This window comes from Carassius auratus, unplaced genomic scaffold, assembly GCF_003368295.1.
Source record: "Carassius auratus strain Wakin unplaced genomic scaffold, ASM336829v1 scaf_tig00035784, whole genome shotgun sequence".
Classification (NCBI taxonomy): Eukaryota; Metazoa; Chordata; class Actinopteri; order Cypriniformes; family Cyprinidae; genus Carassius; species Carassius auratus.
This window is the reverse complement of record NW_020526264.1, coordinates 11758-35210: the sequence shown is the minus strand read 5'-3', so window position 1 is coordinate 35210 and position 23453 is coordinate 11758. Positions and strand designations below refer to the sequence as shown.

At 36.6% G+C, this 23453-nt stretch overlaps 1 protein-coding gene across 1 annotated transcript; it reads right to left on the bottom strand.

Moving 5' to 3' along the window:
• Nucleotides 1-1883: 1883 nt before the first annotated feature.
• On the bottom strand, nucleotides 1884-19496 carry LOC113082297 (brain-specific angiogenesis inhibitor 1-associated protein 2-like). Its single transcript, XM_026254027.1, has 5 exons — nucleotides 19386-19496; nucleotides 18377-18448; nucleotides 14861-14998; nucleotides 2113-2266; nucleotides 1884-1900 (listed from the first exon to the last, which is right to left on the bottom strand). The coding sequence occupies exons 1-5, from the start codon at nucleotides 19428-19430 to the stop codon at nucleotides 1884-1886; spliced, it is 426 nt and encodes a 141-aa protein (XP_026109812.1). The 5' UTR covers nucleotides 19431-19496.
• Between the last annotated feature and the right edge of the window lie 3957 nt (nucleotides 19497-23453).

Below are 23453 nucleotides of genomic sequence, written 5' to 3'. Positions count from 1 at the left end.
CGGGAAACCTGCAACAGACAACAAAGGTTTCTCCTCTGTTATTGTAGTAACCAGACTTTATGAGCGATTGTAAAGTTTTGTCACCACAACAGAGGGCCCACCTCTTCATTCCTTAGATTGGACAATGGAAAACAAATGTGAATGATTGCGGCACTTTTCTGCTAGCTGAATAATATATATTTTGTATATATTTGATACAATCACACTGTTGTAGTTAGATTGTTCAGTGCTGCACAGCATCAGCTGCTAAATTAAAATCTACATTCGCTGGCAGGCGCTGAGCCAGAGACAGAATGTTTTCGTACAGCGCTGCATGAAAACCAATCACACGATTCTGTTGAGCTTATGAATGCAATGGCCAATCAGAGGCGTTCAAATAAGTCATCGCTGAAACACGGTGTTTTTGTTAACTCGCTCGCTGACTGAATTCTCTCATCAGAAACAACTAATTGCAGATAGGAGTTTTTGAGAGTGCCTGGAATTTGGCTAGACTAAATGAAACGTTCTTTGATCATGTAAATGTTCTTTGCTCTCTATAAAATGAAAGACTTACAAATATTTGATGACATGACACTCATTACCATTCAATGATCAATCTATAAAGGTGCACAACGCATTTACTTCCACATATTTGAGAATCAAGATATTTCCTGATATAATTAGCACATTTGGAATTGTTTTAAATAAAAAATTAAAAAAGCCTACAGTATATCAGTTATGCAGTGCTATCGTGTCTGCTGTGTCAAATGACAAGCATGACCACATATCCTTATTGCATGATCAGAGGTTTTATTGTTATCCACAGCACAAACAGTGGGGGCAAGGATGTTCCCAAGTTAACGGTGTCTCGCGAGGTATGGTATGCATATTTGGTGTGCTGCCCGGGTAAGGGCTCCAATCTCTGGAATTGCCCGAACTTAGAGCCCTTAGACCCCTTTCCCGGTCTATTTATAAAGTGAACTCAAAGCGAGGAGATGGGTTGGAGGAGGGATGCTGATAAACCGTCAATGGATAGAGGTAAGTCAGCGATATTTATACTATGGGATTGATTACTTGATTATGGTCCACCTGTGTCGATTAGGCTAAGTATCTGACGCGCTCCTCCCCGAACCTTGTTAATAAAACATCATTAAGAGTTTTGAAAATGCCCTAACCCTGCAGGGATCCGTCTATCTGTTCCTCAGCGTCTTGACCTCGGTCTTTTGCTTTAGATTTTCAACGTAGCACAATCCTTTCAACATATAATTCTCCTTACCCATATTAATTGCAAATGACTGTTGGTGATTCTGAGCAACTGCTGATAGGTCTCTCACATCTCGGACCACTTACAGTACAGCACACTGCAGTGTGGGTGAGGGGCCTTCGTCTACATCCTCCCGCCCACTCCTGGTGACTCACACACACACACACACACACAACACACTCACGGCTTCTGATTCTACCACACTCGCTCTCTCTCCCTCTTCAGTGCGCCCTTTCTGAACTCTTCCCACACACGCCTCCGTACTGATTAACCACTGGACAGGATGTTCTTGAAAACTAAAGGCTTCTCTCCGTCCCTCCCTAAAGCCTCAACCACATTCCCAGAAGACATAAACCACACTTGTCTTGTTCATGTTCAGGGTTCACGGTTTAGTCTGAGCAGGTATTACAATGACATATTACAGAATATAGCCATGTGCACACATCCCTTCGGCACATACACACACAAGTACACATACGGATGTAAAACGGTGGCATTTAAGCAGATTGCATATGGGTTGGGAACACCTGCTGAAGTTAATAACTGCTCTGCACGCAGACTGGAGTTACAATGATGTGGTTTTACCATGGGGAAGTGGCTCCGTTATTACGGATAATTGATATGTCAGAAACGGCGTGCATTACTTCGCAGGCACTCCTGGAACACAGACAATTGCAGGGGAGAATAAATCTCATCTTTGCAATAAGCCCCCAAAAAAACTGTGCCCAACAGAGATGGTTGCGAGGGTTGATCTTTGGGGATTGCCATGGCAACTGCTGCTGTCTTCAGCCATATCAGAGACTGTGAAAGTACATCGGCGGTGATGCTGTCTATCTTGTACAGCAAAGGAAAAAGCATCTGGGTCTCACCTTGCCATGGTAGGCGCTGCTGTTCTTGGCCACGGCGCACTGGCGGTCCACCAGGAAAACAGTATCTCCTACGTTCCTCGGAAAGTGCTGTTTTGTAGCCCTCTGCAATGAAGCTATCCAGCTCACTCTGTTTGCTGCTGATAGTCTCAACATACTGCGGAAGATAAAAGGAAAAGCAGGTAGTTACATACAAAACTTATGGTCAACTCATGCAAAAAGCTTGTAAATACATGCAGAAAGGTTTCTTGAATTTTTAACCTTCCTTAAGGACCATTTTTGCTGTGTAAGGTTCTTAGGTTGGCTATATGGTTAATTTATTAATTACTCACTACAGTGCACAATATTGGGGTTGGGATTTTTAAAAATGTTTTTATAGGTCATATAGCATTTATAACATACAATAAAAACAGTAATATTGAATATATTTTCTAATATGAATTAATAGAAAAAAAAACATGCATTGGGGTTAACTATAGAAAAAAAAAAGCAGCTAGTATTTTCTTCAAAATTTCCCTTTTTATGCTTAACAGAAACTAAAAAAGTTTGCAATGATATGAGTAGGCTAAATGATGATAGAATGTTCATTTGTGCGTCAAATTTCCCTTTAAAAATGTCCTCGCTTAGGCTGTAAACTTGGTACTGACAGGAAACTTTAAGAGAATGTAGAGACTTTTGTAAATAATTGGTTGCAGTAGTTCGCCTGTCCTCTTTTAAAGCCTTACAAAAAGTATTACGCACCATGGTACTGAACGATTTTCGTGTTCATGCATTATGGCACTACAAAATGGGTGCTTTTTAGCGTTGTTTTGTCTGTGACTGTACTCCAGATTAATACCTGAGTAGGAGTGCTATGAATATATGAATGCATTTTAGATATCTGCGTGATAGTTTTTCTTATGAATACTAAAAGGATCTTTTCTCTAGCAGCTCTCTGCTGATTGGCCCATAATCACCTCGCCATCTCCCTCTCTCATATCTCTAGTGGGAACTCTAAACTCCCGGAAATGTCAGAACCATTACAGAACTCATTATCTGAACACATGCAGGTGTTTTAGTGCCCTATTCTAATTTACCCACAACAGGACGAGGGGGACTCCCCGTCGCCCACTGGTATTATCATGCATTTCGGTTATAGTGGCCTGAATGAGACAAGTGATGAGAAGAGCATTGTAATGAGGAAAGCACTTCAGACACAGTCAAGAATCAATGATGGAAACTACTTCAAATAAAAACGTGGATTTCTAGTGGGAGTGAAGGCAGAAGAATAAGTCAGAGTCAGAAATCTAATGGAGCAGAAAATCTCCTACAGTCACACGGCGAAAGCTCGACTGCGTTGAAATGAAGATTTGGATGTAAAATTAATGGGCTGTAAAACCAGTTTTATAGAGAGATTTGATGGACTTTTATCTACTTTGGGTCCTGTATACTGAACTATCTCAAACACGAGCTTGTTGAAGAGAGTATTCAACAGATTGAGGATCCGCAAGATAAAACATAACCCTTGTTCACGACTCGTCAACAAAATACAAGGTCCTGATTGAATTGAGTTCATGCAGTTTAAAGTTTTAACCACAGGTTGGCGCTAGTTTTACACCGATGGCAACTGGCTTGAATTTATAACAGCAGAAGATTGAATTACAGACGACATGCAGGTTTTGAGGGTTTTAGTTCATTTCTTTCATCTATATGCTAATGTAATCCAAAAAGTTGACAAAAGCAACTGTTACGCATTAAAAAAAAAAAAGTCTGTCCTCCTCTTCCAGACAAACTAATTAAGACATCCTCTTCTTGTTAGAGGTCTGTTCAGATCTCTACCATGACTCCTGCTAAATTATATATATTATAAATACCATATGTCAATAGCAAACCATGTTGGTTCAAACTGTGAGCTGAAAGCTAAATGCTATTTGCTATTTAACAAAAACCACAAGCCATTATTCCACCCCAAATCTGTTTCAAAATGTCATCAAACTTCACAGGGTCTTTTGGAAAAAGTCTTAATAGATGAAGTAGGAAGTGTTACTGTATATATGTGTTTCGTAGAATAATAGTCATAATATATATACATTTAGTCATCAGTTATTATCATTAACCAAACTAAAATCACCAAAACAAACAAATATATATACACTTACCAGGGCAACATTTACTGTTTAGTTAAGGTGTATTAAAGAAAATAATAATAAAAAATAAAAACGCAAAATGACAAAAAAATTAAATGATTAAATATTTAACCAAAATTGTATACATAACATCAAAATAGCATATATATATATATATATATATATATATATATATATATATATATATATTTTTTTTTTTTTTTTTTTTTTTTTGGATAATTAATATGGATGCATGTGTAAAAAACATAAATTAAAAGTAGTTTGGACCCTGTTAATGACCCCCACACTTTAGAGGGCCCTTTATACCTAAATAATGTAACATACTTTCTAGTAAAACAAGCTCACAAAAGCAAAAAATGCATTAAGAAAGGGTCATTCTTTTGGACTTTAAAGTAAGATTTTGCCTTGCAGTATAATACATCTATCAGAGATACAAACTTGCTTTACAGCATAGATGAAGCTGAGTGTTTTCATTTCCCCTCCAGAATAATAACACAGATACAACTCCACTATGAGTCATAGAGTACAGCAGTGAGAAAGAGACACGGTGAGGTACGACAGCACAGGAGTGATATGAGGAAAAGCACAACAGAAGTCTAGAACATGGGCAATGAGTGTTTGATGAAAAGCTGCATTAGAGGTCATGACAGCAGACGGCCGTGTGGACAGGCGTGCTGATGGAGTGATGGATGGAGAAGCCAGGACCCTTCGTTTCAGATATGGAAGCTGTCAGACCTGCTCAATCAGCCGCTGTGAAAAATGTTACACAGGTCATGTGGCTTTAACACATACGCTCTAGTTATTAATGGAGACTGTGGAAAGAAGGGCTGGAAGGTTATACTGGTGTTACATTATAGCAACAATGACATAATTATTTATTATTTCATTGAATATTCAAATATTAATAAAATTGTATTTTCATATAGCAGGGATGCATTAAATTGATCAGAAAAGTTACAAAAGATTTCTATTTAAAAAAAAAAATCCTTTGAATTTCCTGTTAAAAAATCCCCAAATGGATAAAGGATTATCTGAAGACTGATGTATTGATTATTGATGCTGAAAATGCAGCTTTGCCAACACAGAAATACATTTAATTTTTAAATATATTCAAATAGAAACCAGTTCATTTAAATTCAAAATAAATATTATTTCATAATATTACTGTATTTCTGATCAAATAAATGCAGCCTTGGTGAACATAAGAGACTTCTTTCAAAAACATACAACTTTTTACAGACATCAAATTTTGGATTGGTCGTGTAACGTTATTGGAAATAAGAGAAATGGTATCAGCACATAATGCAGACCAATTATGAGCTTGTCTCATCTCTCACCGAAGGGACACAATATGTGGACGAAACTAAAAACAGCAGTGTTGCATTCTGGGAACATTAAACCAGTCCAGCCCAATGTTTATTATGACGCAAGGCACATTTCTCTAACAAAGTGAAACCGAAGACGCATGTACCACAGGGAAATTCCAGACAGGTATTGTTATGTTTATGTTAACGCTATCTTGAATTCCTCCCCAGCTATTCCAGTGAACTGCTCATTTAAACTGAATATTCCTACAAAACGACACAAACACAAATCTACAATACTGTGTTTTTGAACAGTACTATGTTACTCAAGCAACAGTTCCATTCAAACACATTCTTTATCATTCAGTGTAATGACGTATATCAAAGTACCATGGTATTACCACAGAAAGAATGCATTCAAAAGGGCATGGTCTCCGATCAAATAACATAGTTACAGTTATTGAAAACTTGGTGTATATATATATATATATATATATATATATATATATATATATATATATTTATTTTTTATTTTTTTGCAGGATCTAATTGAACAGGGAAAGACTGAAACCTCCAAAGTGTTTGCTAAGATGACATTTAAAAAGAAAAAAAAAAATCCATGCACAGCTTGCACAATATTTGTTGCATTAAATATACTATATGCTTACTGAAAATTTTTGGTATGTGTGGTTTTCTACTTATTGCCAATAACATATTTATATCAAATGCATTATAAAATTATTTTGTATTGCTGTAATCATGCTAGGAAAAGCTATATTTTTAAGCATGGTCTAATTAGTAACTAATTATATACAGTAACACCCATATGATTAATTTAAAAAAATCAACATAACCATTACTTTTAAGTAAAATGTATTTATTTGTTATATACGAGTCAAATTTGATTAAACTGGCTTTTGAGTAACATTTCAATGTATTGCAGTGCATTATATGTATTGCCATATATTATATGTTTTGACATATACATTATATGTTTTGATTATATATATATATCAGCAACTGCTCAAAAAATTTCATTTAAGTTCAGGCCTCTGAATAAAACTGGGGTGTTTTGTATTTTCCTATTTCTATGAGCCATAAAATCAGCCTGGAAGGATAGAAAGGTCTCCAAATAATGTCTTGGAGTTTGATAAAAGGGGGTTTTGGAGTCAAAATCATTATGCATTGCAACGTTATGTCGGCAGATCAAGTGTGTTATACCACTGAAACTTAAATATTTACAATGAAAAAAATAATTTGTAGTGATTTTACATTTTCATGTGTCGATTTTGTGAGAGGCGGCAAATAGTATCAAAATCACCTGCAAATAATCAAATAAAGAGAACAGTTAAATTTCTTTATTTAGGAATGAAATAAATGTTTAGTGCCATCAAACGATTAATCACATTTAATCGCATCCAAAATAAAAGTTTTTGTTTACATAATATATGTGTGTGTGTACGGTGTATATTTATTATTACTGTTGGGAAGTCGTGAGTTCGAGTCTTGGGCCGGACGGAATTGTGGGTGGGGGGAGAGCATGTACAGTTCTTTCTCCACCTTCATTACCACGACTTAAGTGCCCTTGAGCAAGGCACCGAACCTCCAACTGCTCCCCGGGTGCCGCAGCATAAATGGCTGCCCACTGCTCCGGGTGTGTGTTCACAGTGTGTGTGTGTGTGTGTTCACTGCTCTGTGTGTGTGCACTTTGGATGGGTTAAATGCAGAGCACAAATTCTGAGTATGGGTCACCATACTTGGCTGAATGTCACGTCACTTATGTAAAGGATAATGTTGTATGTACATTATCCTGCTTATTACATGGCTAAACGATTTGTTTTTACCATACATACTGAAATTAATGCTGAAGTCTTCCACTGTAACACATGGTTTTTAAATGTTTTGAGTAACAATATGGAGTGACGGAGTGACTCGTTAAAGCATGTAAGTAGTACCAGTCGAGATCACTCGTAGTACCCAGATGAGCAGTGTGTTATTCAATTTGGCCATTGTTATCTGGGAATAACATACTGCTGGATGGCGCAATTGACCAATCAGAATCAAGTATTCCATAAAGCCGTGTAATAAGTGTACATAAATACACACACATACAGTATATATTTTGAAAATATTTACATGTACAGTACAGACCAAAAGTTTGGACACACCTTCTCATTCAAAGAGTTTTCTTAATTTTCATGACTATGAAAATTGTAGATTCACACTTAATGTATCAAAACTATGAATTAACACATGTGGAATTATATATTGAATTAAATACATAACAAATAAGTTAAAAAAAAACTGAAAATATGTCATATTCTAAGTTCTTCAAAGCAGCCACCTTTTGCTTTGATTACTGCTTTGCACAGTCTTGGTATTCTCTTGATGAGCTTCAAGAGGTAGTCACCTGAAATGGTCTTCCAACAGTCTTATACATGAATGTGTTTGTGTGTATTTATATACATATTAAATATAAACAGCCTACTCGTATATATTTTGTACACAACATTTTTAATTTGGATGTAATTAATCACAATTAATTGTTTGACAGCACTACAAATGATGTTATATTTTTAACAGGCAGTCAATTTTCTTAAATTAGCCAGCGCTCGCAGTGGTGTTTGGACACTGGCTGTGCGCGGAATGGGAAGTGGAATCCCTCTATGTATAAAGCACAAAGCCCTCTCAAACTTAAACGCTTCGTGCTGCGTCGCCCGCTGCGTCAGCCTGATATAGCCGCAGCTCGGCTCGTTCCTCTGACATCAGCAGTCCTTCATCCCGTGGCACAGCCGCTTTCTCTCCAGTCCCGGCTCTCCCAGGATAAGTCTCATGCCAGAGTTGTGTGCGCTAACAGTGCATGCAAGTGTTCTTCTGTAGATACTCTAATTGCTTTCCCTGAACTCGCTGAGGAGTCCACACCATTCAGAAACATGACATGTCTGTTAACGTGCGATATCACTGCGAGCACCGATGCCGTAGACCGCCACCGAATCTCATATCCCTCCCGCTGCACCTCAGACCACTCTACTGAATAATTAGCTAATTAGCATCTTCAGAGGGACTTCAGCGACTAATTATTTCAGCAGCAACAGGAAGAAGGAAAAAACAGAAGAGGAGACGGAAGTACAACAGAGACGAGAGCGATAAAAATGGAGTGTATAAACAGTCATCTGAACATGCTCAGACAAAATAGTCAATTCATGCATGTTCGTGGAGCTTTTTTCAATGAATCACAATCTATAAACCTCCAAACCGCCTTTCACTCTCAGCGATAACGGTGTGATTTATGGTAATATGTAGATCAAGTATATTAATTTGAGTGCGTGTACACTGGGACTTTGCTTTATGGGCCCCTAGGGCTTGGGACTAAATAAGTTGACTTTTCATGCTCTTGCTCAAGGCCACATTTACATGTAAAAGCTCTGAGGGAGAAAATGAAAGATGCTCTGTTCTTTAGACTGAAGCAGGTAGGCCAATTGAGAATCGATCTTTTAGAAGATCATAAACAAGATAACTTGTAACTAGAGATGTTCCGATACCCTTTTCCTCTTCCCGATACCGATTCCGATACCTGGGCTCAGGGTATCGGCCGATACCGTGTAATGATCCGATACCTGGGTGTGTATCTGTATATCAATCAATCAATCAATCACCTTTATTTATATAGTGCTTTAAACAAAATACATTGCGCCAAAGCACTGAACAACATTCATTTGGAAAACAGTGTCTCAATAATGCAAAAAGCTGTATATACTACTAGCCCTGTGTAAATTGCTAGAATTATTTTATGGTGTGCTTCAGACCTATCCCTTAATAAAATATGAACAAATACATGGTGAACTACTGTATTTATTACAGTATTTTTATTATCTGACATGAATATGACCGTAATATTATTTATTTTCTTAAGCGAAAAAGAACTTCAAATGCAGCCAAAAATCTATCACCACAAACTAAAAAAGGTATTTTAGTTTTACAATATAACAACAAAACAAGTAAAAAACAAGCAACCGTCTAGCCATAATTATTATTATTAATACTACATAGAGCCATAGCTAAAGCTGCTGTAGGCTACAACAGTAGCTTAATATATTTATGTTAAACCGAACAGTTTTCTCAAATGAAACGGTAAATTATCATGAAGTGACGTTGTATGCGTTCGTGTCCCCATATAGTGACACTAAATTAAATTATCATGAAGTGACGTTTTATGCGTTCGTGTCCTTATATAGTGACACTCATATAGTGTATAGAGACTAAAAAACAGCGAGCTCCCGCACATCTGCGTCCATCACACATAGAGATGTAGAATTTGCAAGAGTAATATTTAAATAATATTTTACAGCTTAATATTCACAGACACTTGTATATTTGGCTAAAGTTTGGAGCCCTGCCCTTTTACTAACACGGAAGCGACTGAACGCAGCTGCGGGTAGCGAATATACTCGAACTTAATACCGGTACTACAGATACGATGGTATAATCACATTTTTACATTTTCAGCACTGACTTGGTAGCAAAGTGCCAGTACTTGTGGCATCCCTAGTCACTGTTTTACTGTCTGGTTTGTCCAGTCTGAAATACTGCTAAACAGCGGACATACTGCTAACCATTGATTTATAATATATAAATTCTTCGCTGCTCTAAACGGGTTGCTTGTGGCAGCTCAGCAGAACGTCCTGTGTTTGCAATGAATTCTGAGCAGCGAAGAAGAACCGTGCAGCGGTTACACAAAACTAGCGGTCATAACTAGGTCTTGTTTAAGAAAATGGTATCGGATCGGTATATGGGTTCATGTACTCGCCGATGCCAGTATTTGTTGTGGTATCGGTGATATTTCCGATACTAGTATCGGAATCGGAACAACTCTACTTGTAACATTTATCATCTAAAGGCCTTTCCACGCCGAGCACGAAAAAAGCAAAGTGAATATCGGATGCGATGGCGCGCTGGAATAAAACAACAGATTCTTATTGATGAATCCATATAGACTGCAAACATTCGTGCACTGAAAATGCAGATGTTTTTTTTTTTTTTTTTTGACAAATCTTTTCAGTGTGACCGAAGCATGACTCGGCGGTGCGAAAAGCTCAGAAGACTGCATTGAGCACGAGCATAAAAACACAGAAGGAGAGGACTTTCAACCAACATACAAATAATATGTTGTTGTCGTTGGTGTCTGAACATATAGAGTATTTTTTTCAGTGTTTAAAAAAATCAAGTGAAACATTTATCTACACATGACATATGAAAGCAAACAGACATGATTATAATGATACATTTTCTGTATGCGTTATGTATGCAGCTCAACAATAAAGGATGTTGATGACATACAAAGAGTCTGCCAATTATAATCTAAATTATACTATAGATCACAATCGGAAATTATTACAAGCACTTGATGATGATTTAAAGTGACTTTTAAACAAATACATTAATAATTACATAAGTTTTCAAGTGTAGCTTCATGTTGATTGTACCTCCAATTATATTATGGGATATTCTTGTAAGCATTAAAGACATTTGTGTTTCTGGTGCAGAACCAAACTTAATTTATCTTAATTTAATGCTATATATTGAGCAGTGGACCATATCCGATATATATCTGAGGAAAAATACATTGTTGTTTGGCGCCACCTAGCATGCAAGCATGAATTAGCAGAAGACTAACAATCATTTTGCGCACGGCGTGAAAGCACCATTCATCTGTGATTCGCCTCGCTTTTTCGCATCGCGCTCAGTGTGGAAAGGCCTTCAGTGTGGAAATGTACAGAATTTGATTGAATGGGCTGTGTTCATAGTCATTGAATGCACACACGCCCATGACCAAACATCATATTTTAATCATAGACAGTAAAAGAAATGGACACAGCGACCCCATGGGAACTCAATTGAGACAAATGAAGCCCAGTTTTAGCGTTTTTTAGCACTTCCGTTTCTGACGCGCAGACTCAAACGAAGCTTGACGACGTCAGCAACCTGTCTGGCAGATGTAAATCTTCTAGTAAGTGTGCGTGAAAACTGCCATCGTTAATCTTGCAGAGACGGCGAGCTTGAGCGGGGAGTTCTTTGTCGTGAGTGAGCAGGAGTAAGTATTCTGATTAATTATTTTGTATAGTATTTTAAAATGTAACGCCAGTACGCCATATTAAGTTAATTGCCTTCGAGCTTCTCCTCCTGTCTGTACGGTAATGCGACAGAGAGCCGAGTGGTTATGACGCAATCGTTAGCCTATTTTTTACAAAAACTGTTTATACGGGGCCATAATGTAACATAGAAGGTAATGGAGCCCTTTATACATTGTCGTGTATCTTTAGAAATAAATAATGGACAAACAGAGTCTTTAAACGCCTCAGATGTAAAGTTATTCGCTGTCAAAGTGACGCCAAAATGAATGGGAGTCAATGGGAATGCTAACGCAAGTGAAGTTCTGCTAAAAGATGGCAGCCCCCACCCGACTTCAACTTCCGGTCGAGTTCCTTGCCCCTTGATTTTAATCTGGTGAGGGACTTTGTTGCTTGGCAACTGTAAAGACTGAAACAAACTCTGAACAAGCATTAATATTAATACATCAAACTATTAATTGAACATCTGTGTCTACTTTCTTTTATTAAAGCTAATCCGTAGTGTGTTACAGTGATTTTATCAAGGGTAAACATGTTCTTAAACTTGACGGTTATTTCTTGTCATATTTATAAAACAGATATGATTGGATGAGACACATTAGGTAGGCTAAGTAAACTAAATGTAAAACTACTGATAGATTGTAAATGAGTTGAATTCTACACTATTATTCAAATGTTTGAGGTCGGTAATATGTATTAATGCTCAGCAAGGCTGCATTTATTTGAGCAGAAATACAGTAAAAACTATTATTGTGAAATATTATTATTATTTTTTATATGAATACATTTTAAAATGTCAGCATCATTACTCCAGTATTTAGAATCACATGATCCTTTAGAAAACATTATAATATGCTGATTTGCTGCTCAAGAAACGTTTCATATTATTATCAGTGTTGAAAAGAGTATGTATTCAGGATTTTGATGATTTGAAGTTCAAAAGAACAGCATTTATAATAATAATAATAATAATAATAATAATAATAATAATAATAATAATAATAATAATAATAATAATAATAATAAATTATAATATTAAAATATATATCTTTTATAACATTATTAATGTCTTTATTGTCAATAATAGAATAAAATTAAAATCCTATGTACCTCAAAGTTTTGAATGGTAGTTTATATTGTAAGTATAACAATTTTTGGGACCATTTTATAAATAAGTCTGTATCATGTAAAACATCCCTTAACATCCACCCTTGATAAAATCACTGCAAATCATGGCCTCTTGTGGCTTTAGTTTACAAAATCACAACACTCAAAATATTTGTGGATCTCTTAGGCGAGTGTAGCTTGGCTCAACATGAGCTAACTATCTGCAGGGTATCTGGCAGTGGACAGACACATTTACTGTATAAACTTCCAGCAGCGCTGCATCTCAAACCACCAAAGCGCAGTCACTGGCAGATACCTGCTCCTGCATGCTCACAGCCTCAGGGGGGATTTCAGCCGCACACTCAGGGTTATCATCATTATCTTTAGCTAGTAATATAAAAATGACCTACTGTGAAGACTTTTGTATACAGTATACAGTTGAATAAAACCACCTATTATGACAGTGAAAACCATCTGAAAATGAATTTACATAAAATGTAAGCTTAGAAAAGAAAGAGAATATTTTAGCTTTTGTTGTTCGTTGATGTAATTGAACTATGCATTGTGTCAGACATAATCATTCAATGAGGCAAGAACTGATTGACAGGTGAACCAACCACATGTTCACTTCCCATATTTTCTGACAAGGTAACATGCATTATTTTAATGCCTTTTTAAAAATGATGTTCAAAAGCACAATTCCTAGTAAAAACAAAAAAACTATTCGTCAAAGAAACCTCCACCAATCAGTGAATCGTGACACTCCCATGAATCACTCCGATTAAATGTGTAAGAACGGCAAATGTTACGTTTTTCTTAAAAACTACTTAAATGTTTAAATATATATATATATATTTAGCTCAATACATCTGTTTAATGGATCATTTACTGAAAGAACACTGAGCTGCATCCAACTGATTGCACTGTATCATATTATTTATGCATTATTTTATTTTAATATGCTTTTAATTCATTTTTATTACATTCTAAATTAAACGTAAGTCTTGTGCATCTGTTATGATTATTTTAAAATCTTTATGTAAATAAAGTTTTAAAATTATTAGAGTACGCACTATACAAATAATAAAAAACATTTTTCTTTTGTCATATTTTGCAAAGTATAAAATACTTTTTTAGCAATAAACATAAAATACATTGCTTCTGTATACATTATCAACATCTTTAAATCAATACTTATCCATTTAATTTGATTATATGATATGTTACAGTGGATTGTAGTCCTTTCCCTCATTAAAAGCCTCTGTTAAAAGTCTGTTTTTTCTGATTTACATATATATTTTCGCTTCAAATTCAAAGCTCGTAATGTTGTGATTCACCTCGTTGCTGCTTGGTTTGTTCATGTCTTATAACTTTTTAATGAAGCTCTTTTAAAAAAATTCCTACGGGAAAAATAATCCAGGACTTACGGCAGCTGAAAAAGAGGACAGCTGCTATACTGAAAATAAATAACAATTATGATAAAACTAAAACATTTTGATTAAATTAAAATTAAATGTAAATGGAAAATCGAAATAAAACGAACTAAAAACAATTTTAAGGAAGTGTGATCCGATCTGGGATACCATGACTCTGTCAGGAGGGCCGTTCTTTCACACCTGGCAGAGCGAGTAAGCTTTCTGAGAGATCTGGGCCAGAGAGCACATGCACTTTGCTTATTGATCTATGCCAGGTCTCCACAACCCCGCTGTCACAGCGTAAGAGTCCTCTCAGCAGGCCAGCAATTAATATGCCAGGTAAAGGTCCACTCGCTCAGTTTAAACAGGGAAGAAAGTCAGTAAAAACCGCTGTGATGTGTGTGTGTGTGTTTAGCGCAGCCTCTTAGCTGATATGCCGCAGCGCTGTTTGTATACACACCTACACCTTTCGCCCCCCCATTGTGTTCTCTCTGCCGTGAGAGGCTCGCAACACTTCTTACATTCAGACGCCGTTAAAATCATCCCAGCATTAACATGATGTAGGTGGTCTCACTGAGCCAGTGCCTATCCATCCACCTCCGTCCCTTTCAAAGGCCTCGACGGAGCCCACGGTGACACGCTAGCTCTGTGGCGGCGGTGTGGGGGCTCACCTGCAACTCCTTCTCGCCGTACTTGGAGGGGTTCTTGCTGCCCTGGCTCTTCCTCCGCAGTTTCTTCAGCTCACCCTGGCATTTCTCCAGACTCTCTCCTTTGCTTTTGTGCTCCACCTGGTACTTCTTAAGAGCCGCCTTCAGGAGGAAAAACACAGGAAGATTGTTGGTAAATGCAGAAATCAACCGACTGTAGCTACAGCGTTAAGAAAGACACGGGAGTCAAAGCCCACTAGTCAAAAGTCATGTTCCAAAACACTCGCTGTCTGCTGTCTACTGCCCTCCTCTGAGACACAGCCTGGAGAAAAACAGCCTACACAGACAGGAACTTTCTTAGTGGTCACTAATGTACAGCACACAGATAATGCTCCCCTGACAGAATTCACATGATATAACAAACAACAACAATAATAACAACTGTCATTAATAATAATAGTGATAATAATATGATAATTAATATATAAATATTATAATAAAACAATATAGTTACTATAAAGATGACAACCATTACAAATATTAATAATAATAACAATAAAAATAATAATATGATCAATATATAAATATGTATCAATATAGTTACTATAATAACAGCTATTATTATATGTGTGTGTGTGTGTGTGTGAGCGCGCATGTGATTTTTATCAGCACAGTCCTACAGACTTTTTCCAATCACAAGTGAATCACACAATTAACCATTATTATAATAATAATAATAATAATTATTACTAATATGACTACTACCAGTATAATATTAATGTTTTTATTACCAGATCACAATCAATTGTGATATTATAACCCTCAGATTCACTTGTAAGTAAAGAAGTCTGGACTATACCGAAATAATAATAATAATAATAATAATAATAATAATAATAATAATAATAATAACCATCATCATCATCATCATCATCATCAAAATAAAAATGATCATTATACCATTATATAATACATTTTATATTTATATAAAATAATACAAATAATAATAACATAAATCATCATTATTTTAGTATGTAAATTTTACAATTTTAATAAATAATCAATTATTGTTATTAAGATATGAATTATAATCAAACTATCAAAATCGTGATATTCTGATATATAATCGTGAAATTGTGACGTTATCAGCGCAGTAATACAGACCTGCTCAACTCGATCAGACTTTAGCATGTTGCTAAGCTAATGATTCCACAACTAATTTTCTAATTTTGATCAAATACTGTACAAGTATCTTTACAATAAACGTTTCACCATTTTACTTTTCACAATCAATACACAAAAATGATTATAAAATTAACTTGACATGACACAACGCTCAAAGTTAGATGTGTTGCAACACCTTAAAATGTTCTGTCTGGAACATAATGTACATAAACTGAGCATCAAACCCCAGTCTCACACATCATCCGATTCATCTGTTGAGTAATCATCAAGTAAAGTGCACATTGCCAGTCCTGGGATTGTCTTCTCCAAGATAGACATTTGTGATCCTGCCTTACAATTTGTCCAGAGTGTCTGAGAAGGCAGCATAGCTCTGCCAGCGACTTTTAAGAACAGCCTTCAAGTCAGGATCCCTTCATGAGGCCTTCAAACGCGGTCTGGCCCTGTGGTTCACCGGGGTCTGGAGCAGACCTGAAGGTCTGGAGTGTTTCAGGGCAGCACTTCTGATGTCTGCAGAAGAAAGCAGCGAAGCTCTCCACTCCCAACCTCCAAGTTCTGGAGGCTGATACACTTGGCTGAGAACTTCTAGATGTATGAATCTTCACACATCCTACACAAGGTACGCTGAGAGAATGATCTCTAGACTACACGCTTATAAATAGTTTGGCAGCTCGACCAGATTCTTGCGCAGCAGGAAAGTGTCTACAAAGACAGCGTTACATGTGAGTGATGGAGCAATCGCTCAATCTTCGGCAGGAGAGAGGAAGATTGTGCTTCGACAGCCCTGATCCCCGTTTCTCATCATATGAACGATTTACAAGGCTTTACAGGAATAAATAAAAACCAGACCTGACGGATCATGATTTCTTCTGGAATTCAAGAGATGGAGCGTGCGGCTGGATAACTTCAGTTCACTTGATTCGCTTTCTTGTACAGCTTGATTTGTTGTGGGCAGAACAGAATATACATATGAAACATTTTCTCAACCTGTTATATCACTGTTCATCTTTATAAAATGGTGCTCCTATGGCGGAAGCACAAAATGGAGATCATAAGAGTCATCCAGACCTACACAGAGATCTCACAATGGACTCCAGAGCAGAGATGCGATGTGTTGCACAGAATGTGTAGACGGAAAGAAATAAGTGTTTGGTTTCCAAGGGGAACGACCGCAGACCGCGCTCTCCAGCGCTGAATAAGGCAAGACAGCAAGGCTTTAATTTTATCTGAATACAATGTGATGACAAGCGACGCCCAACTGCCCCCCCCCACCCAATGAACTGCTCTACACAGCTCCTCTCCAACCCACTCACAGTCTAAAGATATCTCCCTCAGCACTGCACCAAACATACATTAATCTGCCACAAATTGTGTATTTTCATTTGTTGAAAATAGTGGAAACAGGAGTGAAGTGAAAACAGGGTCGTTGCTATACAAGAAAACAAGATGTATTTCTAAATTATGTATGAGTGTGTTTGGAACGGCGAACTAACTACTAAAAAGAAGTCTGCGGTATATATACTGTGTAGTGAACACAATTTTTCTGTTTATTTATTTTCTTTTGTTTCTGTAGCTCCACTGTACTGTGTGTTTGAATCAAGGAAACGTGTGCTGATAAGTTGCTTTGCATAAAATTATATGCCAAATGCATAAATGTTAATTGTTTGCAAATAATCCGCTACATTTGGCAAAATGTGAAGCATGTAACCAAAGCAGAGTCAGCAATGTCATCCAGTTTTTGTAGTTTTTTTTTTTATTCTTGGCTCAGTATTTCATCAGACTGCCAAAAGGAAAGACAAAATTTAACTCAGAAACACTGCTAAACATCCATATTGCCACTACAAAAGTTTGGCATTGGTAAAATTTTATTTTGAATTGTTTTTAAGAAATAAATATCGTTATTCAGCAGGGACACATTTAATTGCTCAAAAGTGACAGTAAAGACATTGATAATAAGAAATTATCAGAATGATTTCTGAAGGATTGTGAGACACTGAAGACTGGAGTAACGATGCTGAAAATTCTGCTTCGCTTCACAGGAATGAATTACATTTTGAAATATATTCAAACAGAAAATAGTCATTTTAAATTGTAAAAATATATTACATTTTCTACTGAACATAAGAGACCTATGGGTAATTTCATTCCTACTGTGATTTAACAATTGTCAGTTTAAAATGATTTGCACAAGTTTTACTTTACATAATCTCATGCATTTTCAAGTGAAATAGAAAACGTAGAATGGTGTTATTCTTATTATGAAAAGTGTGTGTGCAGAGAGTGTGTGTGTCGGTTGCTCAGATAGACGTATGTGTATTACTAGGTTATCAGAAGGAGTGGGATGTGCTGTGGACTCACAGTCAGGTATCTTGCGTCCAATTCCACCTTCTTCTCCAGCTCCGACAGCAGCTCGTTGTGGAAGCATTTCAACTGCATCAAAATGGAGAAAAAATGGGCTTTTAAGATCCTTAAAACACAGATTTGTGCAGATTGTACAACATACCTAGAAATGTTACATGTTCAGTACACTATCAATACATTTTTTGAATAATGTTGATAAGCACAGAAAATGAGTCATCCCACAATGTTGTGCTTACAGTAAAAACCTCAACTGAGCATTCCAGAAGGTTTTATATCAGACACGTCAAGGTTGTATATTTGCTTTGCGGTTGCATCAAGGAGCAGTATGTAATGATGCCAGCTATCAGTTGAATTGGGTACTGCAGTCCAAATTGAAATTGGAGAGAGTTGTTTCTCCCACTCCTCCTCTTTGACACTCACGCGGGTTGCCAGATTGAAGACACACAGCGCAATTGACAATGGAAGGCGCCAATTTTGACTTATACAATTTGTAATATGCTTTTATTCAGAGAGAAGTTTTTAGAATGCCTTTTAGTCAGGTAGAATCTGCAATGTCTGACCCAGTTTGTTTTCCCGCTTCCATGGCTGCATTACGCTGTATTTTCCACCACCTGGCAACCATGGGTGTTAAAATGGCAGAGGGCGGAATCAAGCAAAACCAAACAAAAACACATTATGATAACTGGCTGAAGCATTGTTTTTCAGAAAAAAATAACTCATTTCCTAAATATTTGCAAATATATTATAGTATTTCTATGCTTTCATACATAAAAAAAATAACATACAGCACCTTTAATTATTCAGGGATCACATTCTTGTTATTTGAATTACAAACGTGTGTAAATCCTTTTTGAGTTTGCTCCATGTATACTGTGATTTACATTAAAATCCACTGGATTTAATTTATATTGAACATGACAAGATGGTAAAATTTCTAATCTAATCTATGTAAAATAGATACTTTCAAAAAGATGCAAAATGGATGGCAGTCAAATAAAGTACAGACCATTTCCTCTAACTGCATCTGAATCTGTCGGTGGACCTCTGCCATCTGGAAAAGCACATCCCCTGCAGAGAAGAGGGACAGATGTTAGTTAAGAGAGAGAACAACAGGAAATTGACTCAAAATCATGTGATTCAAGTGAGAACAAATGCAGAGAGGTTAAAGAGAGAGTTAGATCGAGTTAGGGTGGAGTAGGCCAGAAATAGAAAGAGGGAGAGAGGCAAGATAAATCCCAACGTGCATTACAATCATGCCATCATACACACACCACAGACGGGCAAACACAGGGACAATGACACGGAGACAACAGGGTGGAGAACAAAGACAGAAACTCAAAATATAAAGCATGTCAAAACGGGGTTTCAAAATGTCAGAGTATTAAAGGAACATTTCACTGAAAAATGAAAATTCTGTCCTTTTTACTCACCATATGCTGTTGTTTTTCTGTGGAAAGATATCATGTAACTTGACAGACATGGTCACTTTGAACTGCATTTTTATATTAAGGATTCCTCAAAAATGATCTTCTTGCATCCCGCAGAAATAAAAACAACAGCATATGGGTTTGGAAAGCCATGTAAATACTGAACGAATTTACATTTTTGAGTGAACTACTCTTATAAACAGAACCAAACAAACTCGCCTAACATGACTGTAAATTACAAATCAGTTTCATTTTTTGTGTTGTCAAGTGCTTTTCCTGCAAGAATGACTGTCAGAATATTGTGAAACTCTTTGCAAAAAAAATAATAAGGTAAACTAAAACAGGAAGAAAAGGACTAAACAAAAAGAGGCCATGCAGCTGGTTGAAGTTTTGTTGTTTTTCATATACCTACATGCTGCTGCTTCTGAATATGCAATGCATTGTGAAGAAAGGAACAGACAGTGAGCAGAGCACGGAGGAGACACTGTGAAAAGAACACACAGCAATGGAAGACAACAGCGAGCCGCCTTGACCTTCTCTCATCTCAGCATGGCAACCTAAAGTTAGGCGTACAGAACCTCTCCAAGCATGGTGCAAAGCAGATCTCGTGTTTGCGCATGCTTGAACACTTCATACGTGACAATTCAACAGTCAGTCCAGTGTAACAACACACATCGCATCCCTGCACGCTTGTTTACACCACAGACACATGATAGAAAAGCTCTCGCAGAAGAGCAGAAGCACTGGGTTCAGAATTTTAGTCTGTTGATTACTCTGAGAGAGGCATCTGGAGAGATCAATGATGACTAGTTTGACCAAAAATGAAAGTTCTGTCGATGATCATTCATCTTCATCATGTTCTGAACCTATATATGTTCTATCTTTCATGAAAGAGAAAAGGAGATATTTAGGCAAATGTTCATGCTGCTCTTTTCCATACAACAAAAGCAGACAGTGGTCAGTAGCTTTCAAACACCAAAAAAAAAAAAAAAACAGATAGAAAATAGTCAACCAAATTATTATTATTTTTATTTTATGGCCAGTGACAATGTCTTAGAGAGCAGGGTGGTTGATGGCAGATGGAACGCTTTTATGATATTTATGATATTTAATTTAAAAAATAATAAGCTGCTAAAATCATTTATTTTAAAAATAAATTAATTGAAAATAATATAAACAATATAAAAACATTTAAAATATTTAAAAATTAAACCTGTAAAATAAATACAGAGTTCTGGCATGAAACTCTAGATGGCGCAGTCCGATAGGTTTAACTCAGTCTGACCTAATGACATCATTATCACACGGCACAGCTGATTGGTTCTCTCCTGTTTTGTTAACCAATAAGCTAGCTGCTCAGCGTTCAAATACATGTCTAGGGCTTACCGTAGCAGTGCAGCTTGCTTCAGAAACCCTCCACCTTCCCCAGCTCCACCTGTATAGATCTGCTACGAGGTGGTACATGTATACTATGTAGGGGTTACTTCAAGTATGTTATATTTACAGCAGCAATATTCCTTACATGCTCACAGCGGATGTATTGGCAGTAGCAAATCTCGGTTTTTGCTCTGCCAAGGCAGCGTGGCAGATCTATTCGGCCGAGGCCAAACACATTAACTTTGTCATGTACATTACCATGCCAATCCTTCCAAGAGTTGTCATGAAAGAAACAGATTTATATTTTAGATAGGAACTTAAATTATATTAGATAAGAACCACAAATTCTTATCGAAGCATTTTTCACAAATAATAATAGTTAATAACATAATTTAAAAGGAAGCTGTCATCAATTATACACTCATTAATCTCATAAAACCAGGTAATACTAATTTTACATACAGTAAACAGTGACATGGATGGCATGAAAGGCAAATGCCCAAAAATCTTACTCTCTGTTATAGCAATGAACTTAATTCTAAAATTACTTTTAGAATGTTTATAATGTTTGCGCATGCTTGACACTTCATACGTGACAAAGTTGTTGTATGACCACAAAAATAACATTGCACTGAGCAAAGATTTTATTGAGGCTGTTTTTTTTTTTTTTTTTTTTTTTTGTAAAAGAGCAGCATGAAGATTCTTCAAAATCTCTCTTTTTGTAGTCCATGGAAGCCATAACAGATTTTGTAAATATAAAATGGTAAATGGGTGAACCATTCCTTTAAGGGTCACACAACTGTTACAGATCACAATCTTGAGTTTCACACTCTAATCTTAATTATGATCTCTATGTGCATGTTAAAAGTAAAGAAAAACACATGCAAATGAGCTTTTCAGTCTAAAATCATTCAGTCAAGCAGACATTGCTTGAGAAATCTTTACAGAACAGGAATGAAAAGATTCAGAACAGAGGGAACACAGCACTATAGAGACACAGAGACAACTGCACATTTTGTTCTCTCCTTTATTCATTTCCATTTTCAATCCATTCCTCAAAACAATTCACATGCTCCCATCATCTTAAGCTTATCTGAAACATTACAAATCAGAGAAACCTCAATTCACAAGAGTGAAACTGGCTGATATGCAGTGCTCTTTATCTTTCCTGGCTAGTGAACACGACACTTTAATGACAAAAAATAAAAAAATGGATTTAGTTATTCTGACACTGATATTTGAAATAATAACCCAAATGACTTCAGTGGCTTGACTGCAATTAATCTAGAGATTGAAACATACAAATCACACAGGTACGTGGTGCATACGTAGTGATGATGTTATGTCATCTCCAGGACAAACAGTGGCCTCTCTCATAAGTCTCACAGCATGGCACCTAAAGCGATTAAAGAGAATCAGCCGTGCTCAGGCTTACAATCTAAAGAGGTCTTTTGACTTGGTCCTCAAACACACAGATGGACACAGGTCACTCTCTTCTAGTCCATAATCTGATTCTCTACACACAGATCAGAATTTTTTTTACCAAGCTGAGCAGGGGTCCTTTCAATGAGATCATTTCCTGTTTTGTTTTTTTTAGGACAGGTTTTATCACCCTGGCATTTTTGAGGCAAATACACAAAAAGTAATCCAGAAATCCAGAAAACTTTCACTCATTAAAAAAAAAAAAGTGCTAATCAAGCAGTGAAAAAGGTTTGTTAAAGTATTTCTGAGTGCAATACGGAAACTGCATGGGCACCTATGTTTAACTCTACTCATCGCTATGTGAAAATAAGTGTAGAATTGAAACAGTTCATTGTTAACATTTAACCGTCACTTCCAAGAAATCCTCCAGTGTACATGTGACAGAGAGGAGCTTCCTTACACAGAAACACAGACACACCCAAACCTTCCTTCCTGATACATTCTGGAAAAGCTTCTTCTGCGATCCACCTTTAGATCATTTATTCACTTTGCAAGCAGACTTGAAAGCCTGATTTTGTTTGGCTCGAGTTAAAGAAGTCAAAGGAAATGAGGTCTGAGGCAGTTACCAAAATAAAAATAAATCAGCGAAATATTGTCTATATAAAAATGCTGATATCAGACCTTACATATAAGATCTTTGATCTGATATGTAGTTAAAGATGTGCAGCGAGTTTTTACAGCAAAACCACACAGCAAAAGCCTTTGAGGAAAGGAGCCTCAGCTTTGAAGTGTCTGACAGGAGCTCTTTGTATGCAGGTACTTTAAGCTCTTTATAATGGACTTGTGAC